The sequence below is a fragment of the Eutrigla gurnardus genome (assembly GCF_963514095.1).
Source record: "Eutrigla gurnardus genome assembly, chromosome: 1".
Lineage (NCBI taxonomy): Eukaryota > Metazoa > Chordata > Actinopteri > Perciformes > Triglidae > Eutrigla > Eutrigla gurnardus.
In genome coordinates, this window is record NC_139915.1 from 4,314,726 (window position 1) to 4,333,468 (window position 18,743).

The 18,743-nt window shown below is 40.3% G+C and overlaps 1 protein-coding gene across 1 annotated transcript in view; it reads left to right on the plus strand.

The window, feature by feature from the left end:
• itfg1 (integrin alpha FG-GAP repeat containing 1) overlaps positions 1 to 18,743 on the plus strand; it is a 125,001-nt gene that overhangs the window by 25,477 nt on the left and 80,781 nt on the right. The window contains exon 8 of the mRNA XM_084039842.1: positions 9,087 to 9,168. Coding sequence (XP_083895968.1) covers positions 9,087 to 9,168 — 82 coding nt within the window. The remainder of the gene's footprint in view (positions 1 to 9,086; positions 9,169 to 18,743) is intronic.

Below are 18,743 nucleotides of genomic sequence, written 5' to 3' on the forward strand. Positions count from 1 at the left end.
TCAAAACATTTACCACAAAATGTGTTTTCTCAACTACTCAGACTCTGAATAATGTTAGTATGGGGTGTAACAGATGGATTTACAAATGTTTCTCTGTTTTCCACTTGATCATGTTTGCAGCACACAACTAGAACATATCCAAACAGATGTTTCCCTTTTGATATATGTTTGATGGTGTGTGTGTGTTCCTGGTGTGTTAGTTGAACTATGTAGACATAAAACGGATGATGGTTGTCACTGATGTAGTTAAGGCTTCCCAACCGATGCGTTGTTAGTCCGTTCTGAGTGACTGGCTCTCTTTCCTGACTCTCTGCTGCCTGTCCTATAGCAGCAGCAGCAGCTGAGCACTAACCATAATCAGCCTTCTTGAAAACACATGTCTTCTCTTTAGCATTTTCAGCACCTATTTGTAGTACTTATCTGTATTCTCAATCACTCCTGATGTTCTTAATGCTGTGAAATTTGGATGTATGTAGCCCAACCAAGCCTGGATGAGCTGTAACTGCTATTGCACAGCAGGACAGTGGTTATCACTATCTCCTCACAGGGAGAAGATCCTGGGCCCCTGATAGACAGAATAGAATAAAGTTGTATGTAGGGACTGTGACCTGATGTCGAAAGGAAGATGAGTTATTTTGTTATTAACTGGATGAGTGGGAACCACAATGAATAGGTGTTATCTGAACTGTCCAATGTCAACTGGTAAAAAATGACCACTTTTTTGCCTAAAATAACAGCATTTCTTGAATTTTAAGATGTATTTAGTCACCTGATCTCAGCTACTGTTTGCCATTAACTACAATATGGTTCTTAGTAGTCACACTGTGTGATTCCCACATAGAAAGTAAGTTCTCTATGTTCCCACTATGAAGGTTATGTGTGCAAGTACAACCGAAGTGATCAGAGAGTGATGACCCGTACACCACACCGCCATTCATTTCCTCAGTGTAACAAACAGATCTGCAAAGCTTTGGTAGGTTTGGTGGTGCAGGGTTGTTAGAACTGCTGCAGGACTAGTTAATATTCTGGGAGAGCAAAGAGGGGAGACCGTGGCTCTGGGCTTTTTTTTTTTCGGAGGGGCCTATTTTAAATTCTGCAGGTCCAGGCACAAGCCGAACAGTAGTCTTATCTTATCGCAGAAAGGGGGAATCGGAGAAAGGAAGAGGAGGAGGTGAGGAAGAAGAGAGAGTCAGAGAGAGATTGAAGGATTTGGCAAAGACATGTGTGTGAGGGTAGAGAGAGACCAAGCAGGAGCAAAACGGAGCAAATAAACTGCCTTACCCAAACCAGTGGAATGTTGATCAGGTGAGGATGATGCAAGGGAATTTTCAGAGGCAAACATGAAGGTCATTTCATTTATTTATTCATTTATTTCCCCCCTCTGCTTAGGATGTCTTTTTGGCCCTTTTCACTGCCTGTTTGTGTGTCAGTTAGAAGGATTTCTCAAAAACGTGTTTGGTGGACAGTCAGGCCCATAAGCCATGGGAAACAAGATGGCAATGTCAGTATGTAGGTCGGTAGTCCACCACTTTGGTCCAGACTGAAACCTCTTGGAGCTATTTGATGGATTGCCACCCATTTTTGTGCAGATGTTCATGGTCCCTAGAGGATGGAGCCTTGGTGATCCCCTTACTTTTCTTCTACCACCACCATAAGGCTTTTGGATGGAAATATGGTACAGGCATTCATGGTCCTCAGAGGATAATTGTTTCTCACCGTTATCCTCTGGCCATGTTCAGCACAAAATGTGTATGTATCAAATATTATGGTTTATGGGCAAATACCTGCAAACTCAGTGATATTCCAGTCAGCCTCAGCCTTAGCAATAAAACCCCTAAAACGTGTTAGCATGCCAACTCCGTGAAGTAAGATGTTAAAAATAGACCTGCCAAATACAGGCTATCATTATCTCTGTACGCATGTTGTTGCCAAATGAAAAAAACAAAATTATAATGTATCTGATGATGATCCAACAGTTTAAATGTGATGCAGACCTGGATCTAGATGCAAACTAAACATTTCTTAACCATTTCTATTATTGAAATAACACATTTTAGGATTTTGTTTGTTGTTCAACCATAAGCCTTTGTTTATCTGCCATAACGCCAAGTAGAACATTTGGAATTAGCATGTAGATGACAATTGGAGGAGTGGTGCTTTGCCACAGTAAAAATTGGAAGTAATTTGACATCAAAGGCTTGTTAAATCTGTGTAAGAAAACACAGGTTATCTCCTTAAGCTCACAACAAGCCTGGTACAAAGTGTGTAATAATTACGATAGCGGATCTTTTCCTCTCTGTGTGAAGCGTTGTTTTGTTTTGCTTAGTGTCATTTATTCGTTGTTTTTAATTCATCATTCAGTGTTTCATTAGTTCTTCTCTTAGCAGTTTGGGTCAATATTTTGTTCAGATGATTGATAAAGCTTTGTTCTTTGGTGAAGTGGATTCGGTACCGTGCGAATCAAAGGTTTTGGGTGCAAGAACAATGCAACACACACTTGATCACAGGCAGATGAGTTTTAGCCTTTTCAGTAAAGAGCTGGTCCTCTTCTGTATCCCTCATCCATCATCATTCTCCTCCAATCCTTTCCTTTCACCAAATGTCTCTCCCTCTTTTGAATGCACATGCAAGTGCTCGCATCCACACGCTCTTAAATTCCAGAATGTTGTTCATCCAAAGGCACATGTCATCGTGGCCACGGATGCACACACTCACATACTCATGCATATTTACACAAACAGGCATTTCCCTGCATCCTCAGAACATTAGACCCCCGTTAATCCCACCACGGTATTCGGTTCAATGCAGCCGCATCTATCGGTCACAGGCCAGCACACTCCTCCTTCTCCAACACTCCGTTTTAATTACTTTTCTCTGTTTTCTCTCCCCCTAAGTCTCCTTCCAGCCCTCCTCTGTTTCCCTGCGATTACACAAGAGAAGGCAGTCACACAGTGGGTTTGGGGGGGAAACAACAAGCTGCAGAAATGAGTGAAGAGAGGTGTTTTTATTGGCTGTCAAGTAGAGCCAAGGGGTTTTAAAGGTCAATTCTACAACGGCTGATAGAATAATTTAGTTCTTATTTAAGGGAGAAACTGCTGTCTTTAGTTGCATTCACTTACATACACCAGGATGTTTACATGGAAGAACACAACACAGTTTTAATCGTGTATTTTTGTAATACTTGAGCGTTTTGCTTCCTTCCACCTTTTTCTGTTTTTTAAGGAAAAAAATAAAATGGCCACCTGCAGAATATCTCATTTCATGCTAATTTTGCATCGTCATAACTATTACAAATATTCCCTCTGGCCTCAAAAGCATAATATGCTCCTAATAGAATGGTCATGTGAGCTAATGTTGGCCTTACTTCATAGAGGGCAGCAGAATACGTTGACTTTGTGTGGAAACGCATATAAATATAGGCATTTATTATTGTTATTATTATTATTATTAGCATTAGTATTAAAGTTTTATATTGATTAGGACACTAATACCTCTGATGGTTTTGAGTTGCACATATGTTATTAGTAGTTTTGATTAGGTTTTGTTAGTTGTTTTTTGTCAGTCCTTAGCTACGTTATGTTTAGTTTAGGTTAAGTTCTGTTTAATTTACTTATATTTTAGAGGCCCAGAACTTCATAATATAATTTGTATATTAATCATTTTCATTTTTTTGTGAGTAAAACAGTTTTTTTGGAAATTACACTGTGCATTTCTCGTGGCTGTGGTGGGATCAGCCGGTAAAGAGGGCATGCTTTTTTTCACCCTCAACCCCAGCATATGAACAATGCAGCATGGAGGTCGAGCAGGTGGCAGAAGTGGAAGAGGTGATTCGTCTTTCTGTGGATACATCAGGATACATGGATGTGATCTGTATGGAGCACATAGTTGCATTTCAGTAAAACTTACTCAGAAGTAGAACGTATTATTTTGGTCATAAGCTTTTTTGGCAAGTCTATCCAGGCTGCTACAGCAATATGAAATGTTAATACACTGCAGTCTAATACACTACAGTGTGTGTGTGTGTGTGTGTGTGTGTGTGTGTGTGTGTGTGTGTGTGTGTGTGTGTGTGTGTGTGTGTGTGTGTGTGTGTGTGTGTGTGTGTGTGTGTGTGTGTGTGTGTGTGTGTGTGTTGGGAGTGATGTGAACAGAAGGCAAGAATAACAACAAGACCTGTAATCCTCTCATCTTCACACATCAATCAAGTGCGCTCAAATTGACGTCACAGTTTTAATCATGACATCTTGCAATCAGGCAACCAGCAGCCGTCAATCCCACTAAGATCTCATCCTCAATGTACAGAGTTAACACCCCGTCGCCACAGCTGTGCGTCCGTATACGGGTGTGCGATTGGACGCTTCTGATCTCTAATTAACATGAGTTGATTCTCCCGTCTTTTGAAGAGATCAACATCAAAGTGTGTCATTATGCTTTTGCTTGGATCAGTTGAACACACTTGCGTGCATTTAAGAAAGCGGGGATGGATTACATACTATATTCATGTATATATGATTCACTTTTCAATTTTGCATAAATTATTCATAAGCGATATGAGAAGTCACTTCAAAGCCCTAATATGTGAGAGAACCCTGGCATTTAAGTCAAAGCATTGGTTTTTGTCATGCAACTACCATGTTTGTGTGTTTGTATGACCAAATTATATCGTGAATAAATGTCTCCAAGATCTGCCTTTATAGAGTAATCATAAGTATCACACTATTTTTAATTTCTATCAGTTGCAGTTCTATAGCTCTATAAGTGTCTGGTAATTGGTGGAAATTTAAACAAACTATATAGTGTTAAAATCGTGCTAAAATTAAATTAAAATGCCCTTTTAACCCCTTTGGATCACATCCCTGGTCACATTTTTATTTAACAATATATGCTAAACAAATTACAAAATAAATGTCTTTTTATATCTAAATCCAATGTCTTTTTATCTTCCTGGAAAATAAAATATGATGCATCAGTTAGTACCAATTTCAACCAATAACATCATGACATGCATCCATCAATCAATCTGCAACAGCTCGGCACCGAGCCAGGAAAGGTCGGGAGCTGATATTTTCAAAGATCAAATCATATTCCTCTAAATTTTATGTCCCACCTGCCTATCTTGTTTCCCTTAGCAATATGTCACGTTATTAGCTAGAAACCATTAAAATGCCGTTTCAGCTGCACTTTGAGAAGAGAATTTCGTGTGGTGTTCTGTCACCTTGTAGGACTTTATATTAGTTTGGATCAGCAACTGGCAAAATAGTCCTGAAAACCAACATGTGATATATTTTTGCCATGTACACCCTTTGTGTGTGTATGTGTGTGTGTGTTGCACTCTTTCCTCAAATGTTTCTTTACAAATGGAAGCAAACAGGGCAGGGCAACAAATAAATCTCTCCACTGCCGGTGATAGCCTGAATCTTGTCTCTGCTAATGCCCAATTTTATCACCAAAATAAGTGCCTCTACATTTCTGCCTCATCAGCATTCAAAGCATCAAACATGATGCAAATGTTTAACCTCTAAAAGCACAATTTGTGTGCCGTGAATAATTGAAATAGAATGTAACAGTAGTTTAATTTACTGATAGCCTGTGCAATGAATAATGCCCTGCACAGTATAACAACAGCTGTAGCTTTTCAGGCTGTGACTGTTCAATTTGAAGCTTTTATAACCTAGTGGTCAGAACAAATACATGGACATTTAATAATATTAAATGTGTTGTTTGATTTGTTGGTGTCCAGTGCTTATTTTCCATCACTTTTCTGGCACCGACCTTCTGCAAATAACCTCTTTAGGATTATACAGGTTTCATTCACAGTCGGCACTATTTAGCATAACAACTGAATCCTTATGACATTCAGAAATAATGACTACATCCATCCACTGTGTCAGTTTGAACACTAGCAGTGGCTTTTTCTCAAAGTGCATAAACATCTACACAAAAACCAAGAGAATCTCTGAAGTCTGGAAGAAAAAAAACGTGCATTTGATCAGTCAGGTTATTTTTTGGTTGTCTGGATCTCTCTCTCTCTCTCTCTCTCTCTCTCTCTCTCTCTCTCTCTCTCTCTCTCTCTCTCTCTCTCTCTCTCTCTCACTCACACACACACACACACACACACACACACACACACAGAACCAGATATTACATGGAGAGTGGGTGATTATTTTTGATATTCGTTCTGTTCACTCACGGTTTCTGCTAACTGGCCATCTGCTATTTAGGGGTGTTCTTCCAGGAGATACTTTTTTTACAGAAAGTTTCCTGGCTCCAGATTATAAGCACATTTACCAATATTTAGGATGCGATGTTCCAGTCCATTTCACAATCAAGGATGAGCAGAGGCCCCATTCAGATGACAGAATATTGATGTACTAAGTGACCTAAAGGGAACTTTAGTCCACACCGTCATAAATCTACTGGACCATCGCACTGGCAGCACTATTCATTAGTCTCCTCATTCTCCTAATCTAAATGTCTCAGAGTGGAGTAGCAGACTATGAGTATGAGGCTGCCATTACGATGATCAAGTGGGCACTTCCTGTGACAGTTGTTTGAAAGAATTCGACCTGAAACACTTCCAGAAAGGCAAAACAACTATCAGCCTGCAGAAAGTGTGATCAAGCTTGTTCAAAGAATCCATGTTGAGTTGTCACAGTCGGAAAAGCACCGGGGTAAAATATAAAGTGAATGATGGCCGTTGTTACCCTTGTCTTTTCAATGTGACTTGTGATCAGACTAGCTGGATTAAAATGTCTGTGTCTGCATATGTGTCCACATTTAACATTTCAAAACAACCTGCCTGATCCACTAGTGACGGGATATATTTTGTGGTCGAAGTAGCGGTTGTAAAACGTTGGATTTACTAATTTCATATCCTATAAGTTCTTCCCGTTTGTTGGGGGAAGATGATGCTAGACCTACAGTATGTTTGATAAATTGTTGGATTGTGCCATGCTTAATGAGACCTGAACTCAATACAAGCCAGGCCACCAGGTATGTGGTCTGGATCATCGGATCCCAATGTGATCAGGATCCAATCTCTGAGTGAACGGACTTGACAATGAATGTGTCCGTGCTCAGATGATAAACGTGATGTTGAAAAGGCGAGCGTAACCACATCCATTGTCATAGCTTATAGGGAACATTAGTTAAACCTGTACTTTTGCTACTACATGTATAAAAAGACAATGTCTTCATTGTTGAAGTCTAAAGCCCTGTATTTTTTCTAAAGAAACTTCAAGAGCTGATGGTCAGTGTATCGAATGTTAGGTTGGTCGTTCTTTAATGATTTAGAAATAATACAGAAGATAACGCAATCCCAATATTCGTTGAAATAAGATTATTTTCCCTCAAGATTCTGGCCTCTTTCAGAGTTTATTCATGTAAATTCGATGCAGCATTCAAAAGCTGTAATGTAAATTATTATTTTTCATACACAGCATCAATGTCTTTATTCTGCGGATTTGTTTCCTGTTACATTACTGACTTTTAATGATACAGTATAGCTATTGTTGTTGTTATGTGGATGGTGTCGGCTTTATCTAATCTTCATTCCGTGGCCATTCTTCTGTTTCAGTTCACCTCCTCTTTGCCTCTCAATTCATTTTCATTAACTTAATTAAATGGAAATAGATAGAAAATAGAACCCAGTATATAACCACAGACACAGATACAGCCCCCAACACATGCAGTACTTATACATAATACATATGTTGCTCTCTGACTCAGTCCTTGTATCTCTGTCTGACTCTCTCTCTCCTTGTCTTTCTTACTCTCTCTCTCTCTGCCTCTGCCCCTCTCTTTCTCATAAATCACGAATGTTGGTGTCAGCAGGCAACAGTTTCCTACTGCACAGAATCACAGCTGCTCCTCACACACACACACACACACACACACACACACACACACACACACACACACACACACACACTCTCTCTTATATGCTTATCTCCTCTTCCTTCTCCCTTGCCCTCTGTAAAGGGCACCACACACCAACGGCATTCGATGTGCGTCACCCACACCCATAGTTTTCTATATAAGCCCGTACGTCGACATCAGCGAGACGCAGGTAAACCTGATGTGATGTCAGGATATGTTGCACAGTACAGAAGCAGCAATCACTTGACTACTTCCTCTGTCAGTTCGGTGCATCGGTGTGTGCTCTGAGCATCAGCTGACGCAGCTCGAGTTTGTTTCCGATAAGATTTCAAAAGATAACTACAATAAATGAAATGAAATCAATTACAGCAGATGATGTCATTTTTAGAGCAAACATGTCACACAACAGTAGATGTTATCAGTTTCTCAAATGTGAATATTAAGTCAAATACAGACAAATAATAGACAATAATTTGAACAGTATCAAAGTCACATTTTAAACAAAAAAATCAATCAAATGTGAGGATTTGTTGCTTTGCTGTTTATTTTACAATGTTGCCTTGGGATATGACAGTTTTTACTACGTTTTAATAGTTTATAGATCAACACATAACTGATCCAAAATGAAAATAATCATAGCAGCCCAAATATGATTTTTTTTTTTAACTTATGATGAACCTTAGATTAATCTGAGTGTGTTGTGTTTTCAATTAGTGTGTCAGATGAGCTCAATATTCTGTGGCGAACAACAGAATTAAAAATGTAACAGAATTGCATTTCTCAGCAGCAGCTTGGGTCCATGTCTACTTCCTGAAACGTCAGCGTATGTTATTCACATACACTGCAGCAGGAAAGGAACTGGGAAACATGTGGAACGTTTATGTTTGTGAATTATATCAGATGCGGGGACAAATCACTGAATGTTATCATGAATTTTAAATTACTTTTAAAATTGTCCATACAGACTTGTGCTGTGAATATTGGGGCAATTTAGACTTTCTAGCATGTACGAGGAAATATGCTTCTATGCATCGATTTGTGTGCGTGCACATGTATGTCATTCTCAAGTTTGTGCACAAAAATGATCCTTTTGTGACGACCTTTTCTATGATTCAAGTATAGAACCATTATCATACCGTAACATCCACCTTTTGTATCTCTCACATGCCTCTCTTTCTCTCTTTCTGTCTACCTAATGGCCGTTCTCTCAGGGAGGAAACTTCACCAGAGAGGAAGTCCTGCCAACAGACCCACCAGCCACGAATGTTGGACAGTCCTCCCTTGTCGACTTCGGTGAGTATGCCAGAGATTTGTCATTCGCTGCAATCGTTGACAAGCCTTGTGTGTTTGTGTGTGATTGTGACTCAGTAAAAGTCAGCAACAACCCTTTCAAACCTGCACCGGCATATTCTGTGGGGAAAAAATCTAAAACACAGGAAGTCGGTATGCGAACACACTCAAGATGCTCAGGAATCCTCTGAAAGCAGTCTGAGTTGTACTGGGCCAGATTATATTCACAATATTGTGTGTGTGTGTGTGTGTGTGTGTGTGTGTGTGTGTGTGTGTGTGTGTGTTGTGTGTTGTGTGTGTGTCAGATCCATTCCTTTCCTAAGTCCTTTAAGCTCCTTCTGCATTTGAAGCTGTATTGCTTCAAAGGCGTCAGAATAGGACTGTCTGGTCTTTTTGGCTTTGGCATTTTCACTACAGCTCTCTCATCACAAACTTTCTTTTCCTACACACTCACTCACACACTCACACACAGTTTACCCCTTACCAGACAGGCTAATATCACACGTGAACACACTGTTGCGAAAAACACACTCACACAACACACTGTTGATACACACACTCAATCCCACGTAGAGCCAGATTGTTTGTGAACGTCTTATCCCCTTAAACAATCTTGGCCAGTAGTATTCATTGTTCAGCTCAGCTTTACATTTATCCCCTGCAAATCTCCGCTGGCTCTCAAATCTCCAGGCTACAGCCTGTGCACCGCGAAGTGGCCCCTCAAGCCGGGGGAGGGGGAGAGTAGTGGTGGCTGCTTATGCTCCTTTTAGAAGCTAAATACCATTTGGATTAACATGGGGATATCAAGACCACATTGAAGTGTCATGGGCCCCGGGGCTATGACTTCTTCAAGGCTTTTTTAAAAAATCAGTATTCAAACGTATGCCTAATGCACGCTTACACACACACACACACACACACACACACACACACACACACACACACACACACACACACACACACACACACACACACAGAAAGGGGCAGTGAGTCTGTTTTGCCAGTGTCAGTGGAGAACCTCCAAGAGAGGCAGTAACCTTTCATTCCGTCAATAAGAGAAACAGAACTCAGTCAGATATACAGCTGCTAGAAAAAGCCTTTTTTCTCTCCTGGAAAGTTTGCTGCTGTTGTGTATACACACCCGACAGCACAATATAATTCTTCCTATAAATTATCTTTTTTCCCTACGAGCTTCGTGGGCCCTTTTATAGATTCAGGCCCTGCATTAAAACCTCGGTGGCCGATGGTGTACAACAGTCACGTAAAATGAAGACTTTCTGGATGGAAAATTGGATGAGTAGTATTCCTGGTTGGCTTCTGTTTGCCCTGAACAGAGCTCCGTACCTCCAGCTGCTAGACAACTGCCAGTTGTACTGAGCACCTCCTAATGTAAATGTGAATAACATTACTCTGTCGGCTTGTCTGCATAAATAAATAGTCTTTCAAAAATCCAAATGTAAGCTAGTTTTGAAGCGAGACTGTGGCTTTTGATGAACACTGCCTACAGTTATCCTGGATACTTTCCATCCTTTCAATGAAATATTTATATGTGACATGCTCAAACATAAAGAGAAATAGTACTGCAAGTACAGGGAACAAAAAGTCAACAAACTGACACAAACGTAATGTCACAGAAGTGACACAATAATCAGTCACAACAGAAACTTGCAACCCATTATTTCCTGTGAAACGAGGGATTATTTCCGAGGGAAGACCAGACAATACATCAATTGTTAATGCGGATTATAGATTCAAATCTGTATGAAAAACGTTCATCATGTCTTCAAAATCTGATAAAAATCACGTTTGATATCCTAACAAGCTTACAGTGTTGTCTGGTTTGTGGCATTTTTTTCTCTTCTAACATTTAGACCATTTTTTTGTTGTTAATTTTGTCAGTTTGATATATGCTACTGTCAGCTGTGTAATGTTTGATGCACTTTTAATTAACATTTGGCTCGTCCATGGCACTTGGGCACATGAAGGACACACAAACACACACTCAAGTGTGCACACACAACTTCACACTGATAAACACATCCTTATTGGCAAGATTAATCTGTTAATCTCATTGCAGCAAGGGGTGTCCATCAAATATTTAGTGAACAAACTTCCCCTTCCCAAATTGGCAATAATGTATGAGCCAGAGGGGAAATGGCCTATATCTGTGTGTGTGTGTGTGTGTGTGTGTGTGTGTGTGTGTGTGTGTGTGTGTGTGTGTGTGTGTGTGTGTGTGTGTGTGTGTGTGTGTGTGTGTGTGTGTGTGTGTGTGTGTGTGTGTACGTCATTAGGGAATTTGTCTCACAGCATGCGTTTGTGTAGTTTCCTGTGTATGTGTGTGTGTGTGTGTGTGTGTGTGTAATTCATCATCTCCGGGGGCGGTGACCTTTTTTTTGTTTTTTTTTTGTTTAAATCTCGAGCTTATCTTGACAAAAAGTTTTTCATTTCTTTAATCTGGTTGTCTTTTGTCCCTCCCTTCCTTCGGCTGGTAAATGTCACTTCAAGGCGTTGCCCTCGTTAGCTGGGGATTGAAGCCTTTGAGGGTCACGCTTCTAATAATCTGCCAAATTCTGTGAGGGAGATGCCATGCAGGATATAACGTCTCTTATTTCTGTCCCGTTTTGTCTGCTTCAGTCGGCCCCTCCTCGGCTGTCGCTGTCTATCTTTATTTCTCTTGATCTGCTGTATATCTTCTATCTATGGCTTACTCGCTTTTCACTCTCGTTCTCCTCCTTCCTCTATTCTTCACCGACACAGCCTTTAGTACTCTTATTATATTGCTGGATGAGGGCTCTATAGTGACTGACTCTCACCCCGTCTATCCTTGTAAGTCCCTTTCTATTTCCAGGAGTATTCAGAAAGGCGAGATGGAGAGATTAGTGTCTTACAACAATAATATCTAATTATTTAATGGAATTACAATATGTTGCGATAAGCAATGGTTGATTAGGTCAAAACAGGCCAGCCATACTATTAAATAATACTTTATTTTTTCTGTCTGTACTCTAGCTTTACATTCATATCGTCTGGCAGAGGCAAAAAAGATGCTTCCTGCCAACAAGAGTGGAATCAGTGTGTTATCAAATCAATGTGACTGAATGGGAGACTGTGTATGAGTCTGGGCAGATTGGCTCTGACACGAATTGCACACAATTCTGAAAGAGTACCTGCACTCTCTAAACTCTGTCAAATTAAAAAAAAAAAGTCTTAAATATTTTATTGCCACAAGTCCAAAATGGATGCATTTCACCCTGAAGCAAGTAGTGTTCTTTCTGTTACACATGTCAGCTGTTTGGAGGTATTTCATGCTTTCTCCTCGACAAGTTCTACGGCTCCTTGCATTAACAACGAAGCCAATGTTTGGAGGAGTGGCACTAGCTACTCGGTGTCGGGACTGAAAAAGTCGGCTTTATGCAATCCTAGTCCTTACTTTCACTTTGTATTACGAAAACACTTAATAGTCAAATTAATGAAATGTTCAAGCTGTAAAATATTTAACATTTAGAAGTACGGCCTAGTAGTCCAACTGGGGGCACTTTTTAAAAATCACTGACTGTTCATGATGAGCTGCATTCAAGGTAATCAAATTAATAACTAATCACTTGGTAGTTCGAATTTTAAAAACAATATAATATAATATAATATATTCTATAGTATTTTTCTCTCTTTTTGCCACAGTAGCAGATTGAGCACACATGCCCAACATGCTAAATGCTGTGAACGGGAACAATTCGGTTGAATATTGTTTTTTTTTTATATTTGTTGCATGTGTCTGAGTTGCAGCACACATTGCCTTGGCTTGAGGCATATGTGCATGTTTATGTGCACGCGTGTGTTCACGGATGCGTGCAGGAATCCGTCCACACGCCCGTGTTTTTGTGCTAGCAGTTCCTTTTCCAGCGCTGGTCTCGTAAAAGATGCACAGCATATGCCAGACAAAACAGGCCATCTGCCTTATCACTGAGGTAATTGCATTTTTCAAAGTGACAGCGGCCGATGCATAATTCATCATTAGGTAAAGCACAACCATGTCCCACAACCAAGTGTGTCAGCTAGCTTCACTGCAGGTAGGATGAAGGGAGGCTGCACTGCGACCAGCAGCTCACTAGGAGCAGAAGATTTTCTCAGACAGCGAGACAGGAATGTGTTTGGAGGTGATATTTAAAATGGGAAAGGCTGTCATGCTGTGTGTGTATGTCGGCGTGAGTGAGTGTGTGTGTGCGTGCAGGTAAGTCAGCATGTTAACAGGACAGCCTTTTTCTCTCTGCTCTCCCCTCAGGCGTTCTTCCTCCCCTCATCTTATTAGATTGTGTTACATCCTCTCCCTCTATTCCGTCTGCCTCATTCTCTCCTCAACCATTGGGCACATTTTTTTTCTTAACCTTCATTTCCCTTTGTATTTCTTTCATTGGCTCTTTTGTCATGTTCTGACCAGTCTCCTCTGCTTTCTGACTCGTTTTGTCCCACACTCTCCATCAGTGTCTGTCTCTGACTACTGCAGCAGACGTGAGTGTACCTGTTAAAGAGAGGTACCGGGGTCCGGCTCGGCTAGTTAACATCAGAGTCATTCATGTAAGCGCTATCGCATAACACCATGCATCTGCATTAATGGGAAAGACATCCCCCCAGACCATATTAATGGAGTGGAAATGCAGCAGTGAGATATTTCTTAATCAAACACCATTTTGTGATAACCCCAGCATTTGGATCCCAATCCATATGCATGTGTCTCCCGGTTCAGATATTAATTTGCACATTTTAATATGCAATTGAATGCAAATTTTAAAGCACTTCCTACACAAAAGTGTCCTTCATTAAAAGTAAAATCTGCATCTCCTTCTTTCTTATTATTCCAATATCTGCCGCTCGGTAATTATGCATAAGTGGTGCTCTCTATTATAAGAACCCACCCACAGTCAGCTTCAAACTAATTAGCACTTTATTTTTTTAAATGCATTCAAAAATGTTGCACATAACAGGTGTTGTGTATTGGAAGGAGGAATCCACGTTCGCCAGGGGTTTTCAAACTGAGTTGAAGGAGGGGGCACTGAGGGGGGATGGGAGAGAAAAGATAATGTATGAGGTGGAAGGGACAGGTGCATGTCTCGTCTTAAACAACAAGAAGTTAGTTATTGTAGTCCGGCTCTGTCATTTGAGCTGCAGCGTTGGCTGTGAAACGCAGCTCATTAAGGCAATTAAAGCTATGGCTCAACCAAACCCCTCCCTTCAGGTTCAATGATTCGACAAGGCAGGAGTGGGAGGGGATGAGGCGAGATGATGAGGAGCAGGGGAGACGAGGGGATTGGATGGAGGCTACGAGCCAATGTGAGCCTTCCGGAGCAATGGTTCCCATTGGTCAATTTCTATGCAGGCCTACGGCTGATAGACTGAATGTTTTTTTTATTATTATTCCAATAGACCATAGCTTTAAGGCCATAAAGGTGTAGAAACCATAGAAATAAGACCCATATAACTCAAGAATCTGCCTTAAAGTCCTCAACTTATGGGAACCATCTTTCCGAAACTTAAATTGTCCCTGAAATCGAAGTAAAACAAATATGAACTTTATTAAAATAATAGCTCTATGGAGGGAAACACAGTTGTTAGGGAGGCTTCATTTTGTCTGAGGAGGCAATAGTGTCAGACTTTGAAAGGTTTTTCACAATTTCTACATTGAATTGATGATTGGTGACTGTGCTCATTTATAAAGATGTGAAACTTTACAACCGGAAACTGAATGAAATCCAACATGTAGAGTTTGTTATATGATCATTTTGATTTTTGGTTCATGCAGAGTCTACCTTTTTTTGAATGCAAAGTTCATATAAATGCCATTTTTGTTTTAATTTCAGACCAGTTTAAGTGGTTCCAAGCTAGAGAGATACGAGAGAAAAACTTGGATATCATGAATCCATAAATGATAATGTAAAGGTGCATTCCCAAAGGACGAGACCTGTGTCATTTCACACACTTCTCTCCCTCCATTACACTTTTAGTGCACACAATTGCACAAAGCACACAGATCTCTATCAGATCATAAGGTTCGTAATGAGACGCAGGTTTCCGGCAGCGTCCCACCGCGTGTTTTGCGTTTGCATATTGCGATTCCTTATCAGTGCTGTTTTATACTCCGTGAATGCCAATGTGTCATAATGCATATCTGCACTGTCTCGGAACATTCTCTCACTGTCTCTCTCTCTTTCTCCTCATCGTCTTTATCCATTTTCTCCTCTGTTTTCTCTCCATTCCTCTGGCCCCGTCCTTGGCAGGCCTCCCCTCTTCTCAGCGCCCTCTTCGTTTCAACCCATACCTGCAGATCCCTCCCTCTGTGCGTCTCTCAGCCAATCTCCATCACACCACGCATTGTCAGCGGGATTGAGAGATGAAAAGCAAGAGGGAGGGAGAGAATGATGGTGAATAAAGAGGAGGGGAGATGGACAGAGAAACTGAGGCATTAAGACTGAGAAGGGAGCAATATGAGGGAGAGCTACTGACAGAGAAGTGAGCTGGAAGAGCTGGAAGAGACGAGAGAGGGGAGACGGGTGAAGGAGAGCATAACGGGAATAAAAGAGAGACAGATGAATAGATAGATGAAAGGTATTCGTGGAGGGAAGGACGGGGAGGACAGAGAGAAGGAACATTACTGCATGTGGAGTAGCAGACACTGAATTATCTCTGTTTCCTTGTTTCTCTCCTTACAGTACCTCACCATCTTCACATCTATCTACACCAGAAAACCCGGACTGCACTTGGTGCACTCAGTATTTAAGTTTTTTCTTACACCCACTCTATTGGAGCTAATTAAACAGAAATGCCCATACCTAAATGTATTTTCTTTCGGGTGGGAGAAAACTTTGTTTTGGTTCCAGCCGTTGCAATATGTTTTGCACTCAATTTGTGCAGCACTCACGCCGCCTCTGCCTGGATGTGTGCTAACGGATGCTCTAATGATTTAGAATTTGGACAGATTGGGTATTTGCAAAATTGTGATGAAACAGTTTAGAGTTTGAAAATAGATGCAGCAGAGAGATCCTAACTGTTGAGGCTCCAAAACCACCGGCTCCTACATTTCCCATAATGCTGATAATAATGATGATTACTTTTCTGTTAATCCTAATATGCCATAACGTCTTTCAAACTCCAAACCTCCACTTTGTCACACAGCTTTTCTATCAGACATTATGTAGTCATGCAGCCCAAGTTTAGATAACCTTGATGACATCATCAGAGTTCATTTCTCAGACTTGAGACACAACCACAGAAGACATCATACCACAGTTAGAAGTACTCCCCATGGCAGGTAATAGACAGAATTAATCAGCTATGTAATGATAATCAATTATCATTGTATTTAGTAAGCACTACATGGTCATCATTGCATATATAAAGGGACCATCAAAAACATATGTTTCTTCTTACCTGTAGTGCTATTTAGCAATCTAAATTGTTTTGGTGTGAGTCTTGTAGTTACGGAGTGTAGAGATGTCGGCGTTCTCCAGCATAATGGGACTATATGACACTCAAGTTGTGCTGCTCAAAGCACCAAACATACTAACCGAAACATTTGGAAAAACTCAGAAACCAGAACCCATTCATCGAATACACAGACCTTTTTGTCACAAGCTTGATTTGTGCACCACATGGTGAACAGCTGATTTAGTAGACAAGTGGTATTCTAATTCTATATGACCCATTTCCAATTAATTCCCACCCACAGAAGTTATCCCTAGAATATATAATGCAACAGTATCAGCTCTTCGGCAAAGATAGAAGACGGGCAGACATGAAAGACAAGAAATCATTCAGCTGTTACTTTCACTTACTTACCATTTGGCGTTTTCTCTTCCAAATAATTCAGCCACATAACTATTCATTCCTTAATTGAATCACACTCTTAAGGATTTCCTGGGGGAACATGCACCACTATCAATGGTGAGTCATTTAACAATGTAGCGGGACGCTCAACAGAAGTAATCCTGGCTAGTCACAAGCCAGAAAACAGCGCATTGTAAATGAATAGAAAATATTCAAAATTTGTAATCCATCAAATCACACTTTGAGATGTTTTGTGACAAAGAAAAATAGCCAACAGGATTAAAACATATCTTAAAATCCAGCTGATGAGGCGGTGAGAAAGCTGTCACTTTCACTTATCGTCTCACCTCAATTTTTTGTGGTTAGTTTTATGCTCAGTTTGAGTTTTAAATAGGCTTTTTATGAAGGTAGGCTTATTTATTACTATAAATGTATTGTTCAGTGATCCAGATTAATGTATTATCGGTACCGGCCAATTAATCGCCTATTAGCTCTTTCTTTCTCCAAATTATAATTAGTATATTGGCCATTAAAAATCCACTATCGGTCGACCTGTAGCCAGAAGAGGTCAAACACGCCATCAACATTTGAAGTAGAACAACTTTATTGTTCAGACCATCAGTTTCGGCTCGTGGCTTTCGTCAGAGTCATCGTCAATCATGACAGTTGACATTTCATACATTGCATATTTCCTATAAGATTTTTCAATATGTAATACTACAGGAAGGACTCGTTGACTTATGATTGTTGGTAGTGTATCTCATCATCTGTCACACTTGTTCTCTCTTTTTCTGCCTCTCGCTTGGTTGTCCCTGACAGCCTCCTTCAGTTTCTCCTCCTCCGCTGCTTTATACTGTCATTCATTATCAGTGTCATTCAGTTTCTCCTTCCACATGGCACAACATCTGTTTGGGAGTGTTGCACTCGCCCTGCTGAAAAGGCCTCAGATAAACTGTGTGACGACGGAAGCCTGGAAGCAATTTCGTCTCTTTTATGTCTGGTGTGAGTTTACATGCTCACCTTTGAACACGTGCAGCAAGTGCAGCACATTTGATTCATATCAGGATTTTTCAATTAATGTACACATCTGTTGGATGTCTGTCCGTCCTAATAGATACGGACCGACTTTGCTACTCGGTTTCTTCCTTTTTTTCCTGTTAAAGAGCTTTTTAAAACAATTTGTTATGTATTTAGTTCTGTCTTATTCGAGTCAAGGGTCAAAGGACAGAGGATGCCATAGAGACTGTACAGCCCCTTGAGGCAAATATGGGTCACTTGGGTATATGAGTAAATAGACTTGACCTGATGCATTAAATATTTCATGAAACAATCATAACTGCAACTAATAATTATTGATTTGAAGTACCAATCATTATTTGGATTACTTGTTTGGCCTAAAGACGAATAGCAAAAAGTGACTTCTTCCAATGTCTTGTTTTTTTTCAACGCTCAAAACCTTTTTTCAGTTTCCTCCCACACAAGACCACGGAACCTCCAGCATATTCTCTTCCGAGAAGCTAGACCATTTAATCTTTACCATTTTTGTTTAAGATATGGATGATCATTATCACAATAGTTTTCTGTTCGTTTTTGCCAATTTATTGCTCAAGTAGTCGTTTCAGCTCCTGTAACAATCATGATTATCAAGGTAAATGTTGCAGTTTATTGTAGATTTAGGTCATATTCTTCCAAATTGCGTTCTGAATTTTGACAAAATGTTAGCTCAGGTAATAAATCAAGTGAGAAGTAGGGTAATTTATACA